The sequence below is a fragment of the Elephantulus edwardii genome, unplaced genomic scaffold (genome assembly GCF_000299155.1).
Source record: "Elephantulus edwardii isolate Elephantulus edwardi_28Jun2011 unplaced genomic scaffold, EleEdw1.0 scaffold00203, whole genome shotgun sequence".
Lineage (NCBI taxonomy): Eukaryota > Metazoa > Chordata > Mammalia > Macroscelidea > Macroscelididae > Elephantulus > Elephantulus edwardii.
This window is the reverse complement of record NW_006399953.1, coordinates 449726-459612: the sequence shown is the minus strand read 5'-3', so window position 1 is coordinate 459612 and position 9887 is coordinate 449726. Positions and strand designations below refer to the sequence as shown.

The following is a 9887-nucleotide window of genomic DNA, read 5'->3' as shown; positions in this document are numbered from 1 at the left end:
AATTTAAAAAAAAGAGAATTTGAGTTCTTGTTTTCAAAAAACACAACATTTCAAGCAAGTCTCCTTTTATATAATCTGTTAAATACTCGTTCTTTAGGTTCGAGAGCAAGAAAGGGATATTGCCTTACAAATAAGAGAAGACATAAAACAGAGGAGAAATCAGCAGTTCGCTCGTTTAGCAGAGGAGCTCAAGGCAGAATGGGAAGAATCACAAACTCAGAAAATTAAGAACTTAGAAAGACTGTATTTGGCAAGTTTAAGAAATATGGGAGAAGGGCATCGGCAGGCCAAAGAAAATGTGAGTGAACTCTTTCCTTGACTACTTGACAGTGATACTTAGTAATTGTAAGTTATAGTCATTCGTGTATTTATGATTTTTTTATTTTATTTATAGAATTTACTTTAGGGCAGCCTGAGCTTTTTTATAAATTTCATTCCATTTGAGAAGAGTAATACTGGATTGATTTCCTGGTGTGTCTATGATGTTTGAATTAGCATTATGCTTTTCTAGTCCTTATTTATATGACTACATAATCACCTTCTGAACCAGAAGTTACCACTTATTAATGCTTCAAATGTTGAACAAGTTCAGTGGAGAGAGTTCACATTTCAGCATTATTCCTCCTATTGCTAAACATATGTGTTTGGATGTAAATATTCTTGGATTTCATACATCAGAGTAAAAATCCTTTGCTCACTTAATGGAAAAGGAAACCTTAGTACCTGACTGCTCTCAGATCTGAATTTGATTTGGTTTTTGTGTTTTTTTTAATTTTTATTTTATTTTATTATTTTTGTGTGTGTACTGTCAAATCAAATCTGACTGATAGAGGAGGAGATTTGAACACTTCTGGGATTGCAGTGCAGTGACTTATTATTAGAAAACATTTTACTGCTATCTCAGGGACAGTCACACAAAACATGTTTATTTCAAAGAAGGCAAGACTTTGACAGCTACTAGTGAGGAAAAGAAGTATCTGTTAAGAACGTGGCAATCAAATACATTACTTGGTCCCTGGAATTTATTCTATATTTCTAGTAATTATTTTTAACCTTTTTAAAAAGTAGTTTGGTGTTCTATTTCTCTAGTAAAAGTTAAAGTAATTAGTTTAACCTTGTTTCTTTTTGCGTGTTTTTTTGCTTTAAGTTTACTTTTTTGTTACTTTTGTTTTCTAAAAATTATTCTCCTAACCATCAATAAAGAACTCATTTATCAATGAGTATCAAACTAAGTATCATCAGTGGTCTCATTACCTTGCTTAAAGATATGTTGCTGCAGTATTTGGGAAGAGGATAACAAAATTCAAAAGTCACTTCTATTCTGATAGTAAATAAGGTGCTTTTCTATTAACCTCGCTTAACATGACATTCAAATTTTTTTAGGAACCCGATTTGGATGGTCTAGCACAGCGGGCAGCAGAAAGGAAAAGAAGAGCAGAAATAAGGCATAAAGAGGCTCTGAAAATACAAAAAAATCAGAAAGAACTATTAATGAGACAAAAAACTCGGTAAAGTAGTATTAATATTTTCCATATCCTCAGTAGAAACTGGCTTGGCTAGCAATGGAGGCTGCATTCAATACTGTATTAATAGATATTAAATAAGAGTCCTATCTTGTATCCAGTGAAGTATTTGTTAAATGTGGTTTAAAATAACGTGTACAAGTTGTTTGCTTAAGTGAACATAGTAACAAATGAATTTTCTTTGTAAGTAGTGGTTTGAAAATTCCAGTTTTAGTAGTGATTGCTAAATTCCTGAAGAATGTATGCCAGTTCATAATACTGTCCAGTAGACTTTTTCAACAAAACAGAAGAAAGAAGTCAGGGCGTTATTTTATTTACGTGCATTTTTGTTGTTTTATGTGAGAACCCGTTTTAATTTTCAGAAGTATCTTTTTAAATTTTGCGTGTTGAGCAAGTTATTCAAGAAGCTATACTTTATGAAGATAATGTGGCATCAGAATTGGAGGAAGACTCATTAACAGCCTGCATTATACAGATGACACAACTTGGCTTACTGAAAATAAGGAGGGTGGGAGATCCAAGATGGCGGCAGAGGCAGAGACAGCGTGGTGAGCTGCAGTAGCAGTGAACCACTTAAAGCAGGGCCATTATGGCCTTTCACAGACTTCGGCTTATCGATAATTGAACACTTTAACAGTTGATGCCTGGCCCTCAGTGAAGATCGAAGCTCAACAACAGGAATTCAAGGATTCCCAAGGAGAAATGGGCCAAAGAAGACGATTACCCATGCATTGGACAAGCCAAAGAAGATGATTACCTATGCAACGGATTGCTGAAAGTCACTGTGAGTCTGATGACCTTAACAGTGGCAGCATGCACAAGAGGACCCACATCCTAAATGCACCACATATTTTGTTCTGTTGAATGCTTCTGCCAAAAGATGGTTAGACCTGGGGGGAGTCTGTTCACAATTCTCAGGTTCCCTTTATCATATATAAAGGGGGGAGTGCAGTGACACCTACTTCAAAATATAGTATGACCACTTATGGGGGGGTGGTAAAAGTGGCAATGCTGGAATTGGAAACACTATCCCTGACCACAGAGTCCTCAGTCAGGCGAGGGGACTAGACTGGGGTAGGGGCAATTGGAAGGGGAGTATACCAGCCAGCCCCTGGGGGGTATTGCCCTGCTTGGGATGGGCTGCCCTCGGCCCCTGGCTCGGGGAGAGCCGTCACGGCCCTCTGCCCGGGGCAGGCTGCCCTCTGCCCCCAGCTCGGGGCGAGCCGTCGCGGCCCTCAGAGTGAGTTCCTCAGTCCCCAGATTGTGCCATCTGACCCCTGGGTGAGGAAGGAGGAAAAAAAAAGAATGCTTAGGGTATCCAATGTTACCTAGGCCACCTTCTGCCACTCTCCCCCCCCCAGTAAACCTGAAAGCAACACCCTCAAAGCCCTTCTATTTGTAACTCACAAGTTTGTTCTCTCTAGGTTTGCTCCCTTTCCTATAGGTAACCTTAACTCTGAGTTTTACTCCACAATTGACCCTGAACCCAGTGCCAGTGACAAAAAGGAAATACAACTGACAGCTGAGGAAGCAAAGGAGGATGGAGCCTCCATGTTCAACCAGTCATCCCCACTGGACCCACCTGGGAAAACACTCTGCAGTTCAGAGGGGAGCAAATGACAGGAAAATATCTTCTAACAGAGCAAGAAGGCAAGCAGCTTTAACCCAAGACCACCAGTAAGGTGATAAAGCGTCCTCCCTTCCCCCCTTTATATCTATACCCCTGTTCAGCATGATGAAGCCAGAGAGTTGGCATCCAATTCCCAAATCGATAAGACGGTTGGTTTAATTACTGTTGGAAAATGCTTGTCATTCCTCTGTAGCATCTGGTCGCCACTGGACCCTCATCATTTCCTTCACCTGCTCCACCCACCGACCAAACTGTGCAGCTCTGCAACTGCATCCTGGCCCATCCTCACCCTTCTGCCCCCAACCCTCACCTCCTTGTACCCCCAATATGTTTTTCCCAATAAAAGAAAAATTTAAAAAAAGAAAATAAGGAGGGTTTGATGCAGATGATGATAATTAAAAACTACAGTCTTGACTATAGATTACATCTCAATCCCAAGAAGACAAAAATCCTCACCAATGGACTGATAGGTATCATCATAATAGGTGGAGAAAAGATTGAAATTGTCAATGACCTCATCTTTCTTGGATTCATAATCAACACCCTTGTTACTAGCAGCCAAGAAATCAAAAGATGTATCACATTGGGAAAGTCTACTATCAGGGACTGATCCAGGGTACTAAAGAGCAATGATGTCATTTTGAAGACTGAGGTGAATCTAATTCAAGCCATGGTCTTTCTGATCACCTCCTGTATATCTCAGAGCTGGACAGCGAATGAATATGACAGAAGAACGGATGAATCAAAAAAACAAACATACGTTTTAGTTAAAGTACAACCAAAGTGCCTGTTAGAGGCAAGAATAGTGAAGCTTTGCCTCACATACTTTGGGTTGCTTGTTAGGAGAAGCTATTCCTTAGGATGGGACATCATGCTTGGAATAGTAGAGGGTCAGCAAAAGAGAGGAAGACCCTCAACAAAATAGATTAATGTAGTGACTGTGGCAATAAAGCTCAAGAGTGTTGGGGATGATAAGGATGATGCGAGATAGGATGGGTCAGAAGTTGTTCATAACAACAACTGTGTATAGACTGCTGAAAGATATACTGAACTTGTGAAATCAGACTAAATGATATCTTGAGATCCTATGGGGTTTTTAGTATTTTCACTACCAGGAGTTAAACTGTATTGTTACCTGAGAGATTAATTTATGACACCTTTTCTATTTGTAAGGCATATAAAAGCTCGAAAGGAAGCCCTGCTTGTGGAAAAAGAAAGATCTGCCAAAATCACAAGTCTGCCACCTCCTCCTCCAACTCTTTTTGAGGTAAATTACTTTGAATGTTATGAAGACCAAAGTTAAAATATTTTACACTTAGAATTCAGGAGAAATCATATAATCATTTGTTTAAATGTATTTTTTAATTGTACCAGTTAACACATGAGTATACATGGGGTATTTCAAAATAATCCTATATATCATCATTTTACTGATAGGTAGTTATATCCACTAATTTATAATGAATCTTTTTTAAATAATATAACTTCCATGCTGTATTATTCCCAGCATCATCTAATTCCTAGTCTCGATTCATTTTTCTCTATTGACTCATAAAATTTTGTCCATTCTTTGAAAATTTATAATAGCTTTGTTGTTTTTGGGGTTTTTTTGTTGTTGTTTTTTTTTTAAATGTTAGTTCTTGAGGTCTGGTGGCCTAGTGGCAAGAAGCTACACTGCAGACCCAGAGGTATGCGGTTCAAATCCACCAGATGCTCTGCTGAAGAAGGAGGAACAGTCACCTCCTGTACCAGGCAGATCCGATTTGACGGTACACACATTTAAAATAAAAATTAAAAAAAGTTCTTCAGTTTAGTTTTGTATTTGGTGGGGATGGGGGTGAAATGGAATATTTGCCCATAAAATTTACCATATTTCTAGATTTGGCCAAATGTGAATAGTCACCACTTTAAAGACATTTAAGTTTCAGCTAAGTTAATTAACTACATAAGATCTCATGAAACTGAAGGAAAGTAGAGTATGCTTTTACAATTTGGAACCCATTTAGGATAAAACTTATAATTTATTAAGTAGTGTACAAATTCATTTTAAAAGTAATTTTCTGATTCACATTAGCTTCTGTTTTTTATTTGCCCCAGAAATGACCCAGCATCACTTTGTACTTTCTCTGTCCTAGTTCTAGAATCTCCATGGAGCCTTCATTATATTATACCAGCAAATAGCTCTAGAGACCAAAGTCTGATCATCTCATTTGCTTGAAAACACTGTATTTAAAGAGTCCACAGGCTCCTTCAGCACACATCTACTGCCAAAGTTCTTCTCAGTTGTCACTAGGTTTCTTACCTCCTGCATCTATTCCATCGAGCACAGAGGTTTGTTCCATACGTGGGCCAGCTCCCCAAACCTCAGCACTCGATGTCTGTAGAACAAAAGCTACAAATGTCTCTTAAACAGAAAATGAGCTGTTCAGTGCTACAAATTCAAGGAGGTCGTTGATTTAAGGTCTTTACTGGAGAAATGCTGGACAAGCTCATCCTTCATAGCTTTCCTCTACTTGCTGCCCGTCTTTGTGCACATCTTCATCTATATGAAGGCACAGAAGGCATTCAAGCTTCAGAGGCCTCTGATTCTCTGTTCACTTAGCCTTTGCCATCTTCAATATCCTAGGGACAGTCAGGACATCATGGGGACCATTATGTCTAGGATGGGCCCAAAGCACTCTGTGTGCTATGACTCCTTCATCAACCATCTCACTGTCAGAATCTGGAGCAAAGTGTTTGTTCTCAGCAAGATCATTGAACTCATAGACACAACCTTTGTCATTCTGGGTAAGCGACCACTCATCTTTGTGCACTGTACCAACATAGCATAGTGCTAAGTTCACATGCTTTGGATTCAAGAGCAAGATGGCTCCTTTCTACAAAGATGACGCCAAAAGAGAAGGAAGCCCCTGCCCCTCCCAAAACTGAAGCCAAAGCAAAGGCATTAAAGGCCAAGAAGGCAGTCCTAAAGGGCATCCACAGACAAAAAAAACCCAAGATCCGCACATCATCCACCTTCTGGCAGCCTAAGATGCTGAGACTCTGAAGGCAGCCAAGTACCCCCTGAAGAGCGCCCCCAGGAGAAACAAGCTTGGCCACTATGCCATCATCAAGTTTCCCCTGACCACTGAGTGAATCATGAAGAAGATAGAAGATAACAACACACTTGTGTTCATTGTAGATGTCAAGGCCAACAAGCACCAAATTAAACAAGTTGTAAAAGAGCTCTATGACATCGATATGGATTAGGCCGCATGGAGAGAAGAAGGCCTATGTTCAAATTGTTCCTGACTATGATGCTTTGGATTTTAACAACACCCAGCTAGCTAATTCTAAATACAAATTAAAAAAAAAAAAAAAGAGCAAGATGGCTGCTGGTGGTTGGTTCGTGACTATGAATCTTGGCGTGCATTCCATCATGGACACCTATTATGTTCTGAAGGCACCCAAAGGGAATCCCCATAGATGCTTTCCATGATTATCACTAGCCTACATGGCCTGCAGATGTTTGTAAGATCTGTTGTCAGTGTCCTGACTTACAACTGGAGGCGTGAACCAGGGAGTAGTGCTGCCACAGTGAAACATATCTTTCCCTTCATCACCTTGAATGACACCCACTTCATCCTCTTTGTCTCACTTCTCCTGCCAAGCATACTTACTACTCAAGTTAAAAACAAGACCAAGAATCAGTGATGAGTTGGAGAAAAAAAAGAAAGATCCCTGGGTTCTCTCCTCCCCAAAGAACAGAAGGGGTAAACTTCTGTTTGGGAGAATGATGAAGGCACCTTACCTGTATGATTTCCCCTAAGGGATGTGTACCCTCAAACGGAAAAAAGGTTATGACAGACAGGTATCATCCCGGATGAGGAGATAGTGTGCTACTTTGATGCTTCTGTTTTTAATATGAAGGCCAAGTAGGCCTTGGCATTGCATCGAACTGTGGAGGATCCTTAGAGCTGAGTTATTTCTATTGCTATCCAGAAATCTTCTATTTCTTGCTTTTTTTAATTTAAGGTTTTTGTTTTTATTGTGGGTTGTTTTGTTTGTTTGTTTGTTTAAAAAAAAGAGTTCTATTGTCCTTTCTGTAAAGGTGTTAGAGAAAAGGGGGACCATGTCTCAAAATACATCATTAGAGACTGAAAAGAAGTAAACCTGGTGTAAACTAAATTAGTACTTTTGGTATTTAATATGGAATACAATACTTATGGATGCTTTGGGCAGAATGTTAAATGATCCAAGAAGTATTAAAAGAAGATGGAAGGTGTATACAGAGTCACTGTACCAGGAGGAATTGGCTGACACAGAAGAATTTCATGAAACAACATCTGAGCAAGAGCCTGTGGTGATGAAGGAGGAAGTTCAAGTTGGTCTGAAAGAACTGGCAAAAAACAAGGCTCCAGGCGTTAATGACATACCAATTGACATATTTCAACAAACAGACGCTGCCCTGGATGTCCTCACTAAGTTGTGCCAAGAAATCTGGAGAACAATCACATGGCCAAACTCACGGGAAGAGATCGATATTTGTTCCCCTTCCAAAGAAAGGTGACCTGACAGAGTGCGGAAATTATCAAACAATATCATTAATATCACATGCAAGCCAAGATTCTCCTGAAAATTATCCAAAAACGACTGGAGCAACACATTAACAAAGAACTGCCAAATGTGCATAGCTAATGTTAGATGGGTCTTGACAGAAAGCTGTGAGTACCAGAGGAATGTTTATCTGTGTTTCATTGACTATGTAAAGGCTTTTGACTATGTGGATCACAACAAATTGTGGCTGATTCTGAGAAGAATGGGAATCCTAGAACATTTGATTGTGCTTATGTGAAACCTATACTTGAACCAAGAGGCAGTTGTCAGAACAGAACAAGGAGATACTGTGTGGTTGAAAATTGGAAATGGTGTCTGCAAGGGATGTACTCTTATCTCCATACCTTTTCAATCTGTATGCAGAACAGTACAGATCATGTGGGATACTGGTCTGTACAAGGAGGACTGTGGCATCAGGATTGGTGGAAGATTGATCAACTCCTTGTGTTATGCAGATGACACAACCCTACTTGCTAAAACTGAGGAGGACCTGAAGCTCTGCTGCAGAAGGTCAAGGACTACATCCTTCAGTATGGATTGAAGTTCAACATCAAAAAAACAAAGATTCTTACCACTGGGCCAATTTACAGCATCAGTATGGATGATGAAGAGACTGAGGTAGTTAACAGTTTTAGTTTGCCTGGCTCTACAATCAATACTCTTGGTACCAGCAGCCAGGAAATCAAGAGATGAATTGCATTGAGAAAATCAGCTGTCAGGGACCTCTCCAGAGTACTGAAATGCAACATCATCAGGCTGGAGACTAAGGTGCACCTGATTCCACACCATGGTCTTTGCAATTGTGGGCTATGCATCGGAGAGCAGGACAGTGACGAGGGATGACAGAGGATTGATGGCTTTGAGCTATGGTGCTGGAGAATAGTGTTGAATATACCATGGACTGCTAGGAGAACAAACAGGTTCATCCTAGAGAGGGTGAAACCAGGCTGCTCCTTGGAGGCAAGGATTCTGAAGCTTCATTTGACATACTTTGGGCATGTTGCAATGAGGGACCACTCCTTGGAGAGGGACATCATATTTGGGAGGGTGGAGGGACAGCGCGAGAGAGGAAGACCCTTGATGAGTTAGATTGATTCAGTGATTGGGGTAATGGGAGTAGGTGTATCAGAGACAGTGAGGTTGGCACAGGATAGAGGAGGGATTAGGGCTCTTGTACATGGGGCCACTGAGTCACAAGTGACTCAAAGGCACATAACATTAAATATTCATGTTCAATAGAAATTGAGATTAATGATATATTAGAGATCCCTGGAAAATGAATTGGTAATTCTTGAAAAATAAAACGGTAATTTTTATTACAACTATAAATAGTTTGAGGAAGAAGTATTTCATTTGTGCATATTTTCAAATTATATAAGACCAAAGTAAGTAATTAAAATTCAATTTTTTTCCTAGTAGATTCCGCTTTAGGTGAAAATTAATACTTTCCTTTTTAAAACATATATAAAAATTAATTTATTAGAAGTTATTTATTTTCAAAAGTACAGAATAATATTTAAATGACAGCTCCAGAATGCCACAAAAATAGAAAACATACATGAAAAGAAGGTCCTAAAGGATTTGCTGTTCTTAAGAGTGTTGTTGTTCATTGCCTTTGAGTTGAGCACGACTCAGCACGACTCTATGAACAAAATGCCTGAGCCCCTCTACAACTATTGACATTAATCAAAGTTCAGAGTTTCCAGAGGCATCTTATTGAGGAAGTGGATGCCACTTCTGCTTCCAAATTTTTTTCCAAATATTGGTTTTTTGGTTTTTGTTGTTTTTTTTTTCCCTTCTCCCTGCCCATCCCACCTCCCCTTCCCCCCACCGCGTTTGCTCCTATCCTTGAAAAGCAAAAGAAAAACTCCCTCATTAGTACACAATCCCCCCTGCACCTCCCCCAATCCCACCCCCAACCCCAACTATAATCCACTCTGCAACCCTCATTGCATACTCCTACGATAAACGTAATGCCCTAAAATATAATACTTTTAAACTGTTCTCTCCCCCATAGACTTCAATGCCGTAAACCTATTTCATCCAGTTTTTCTCAGTCTTACGCCCACCCCAATGCCAGCCTCATTCTACAACAGTGGCACCATATAGCATTTGTCCCTTTGTGACTGAGATACCTC

At 39.7% G+C, this 9887-nt stretch overlaps 1 protein-coding gene across 1 annotated transcript in view; it reads left to right on the top strand.

Annotated features, from left to right (window-relative positions):
- KIAA1731 (KIAA1731 ortholog) overlaps positions 1 to 9887 on the top strand; it is a 66030-nt gene that overhangs the window by 2800 nt on the left and 53343 nt on the right. The window contains exons 2-4 of the mRNA XM_006897184.1: positions 98 to 298; positions 1384 to 1508; positions 4327 to 4420. Of these exons, the coding sequence (XP_006897246.1) occupies positions 98 to 298; positions 1384 to 1508; positions 4327 to 4420 (420 nt within the window). The remainder of the gene's footprint in view (positions 1 to 97; positions 299 to 1383; positions 1509 to 4326; positions 4421 to 9887) is intronic.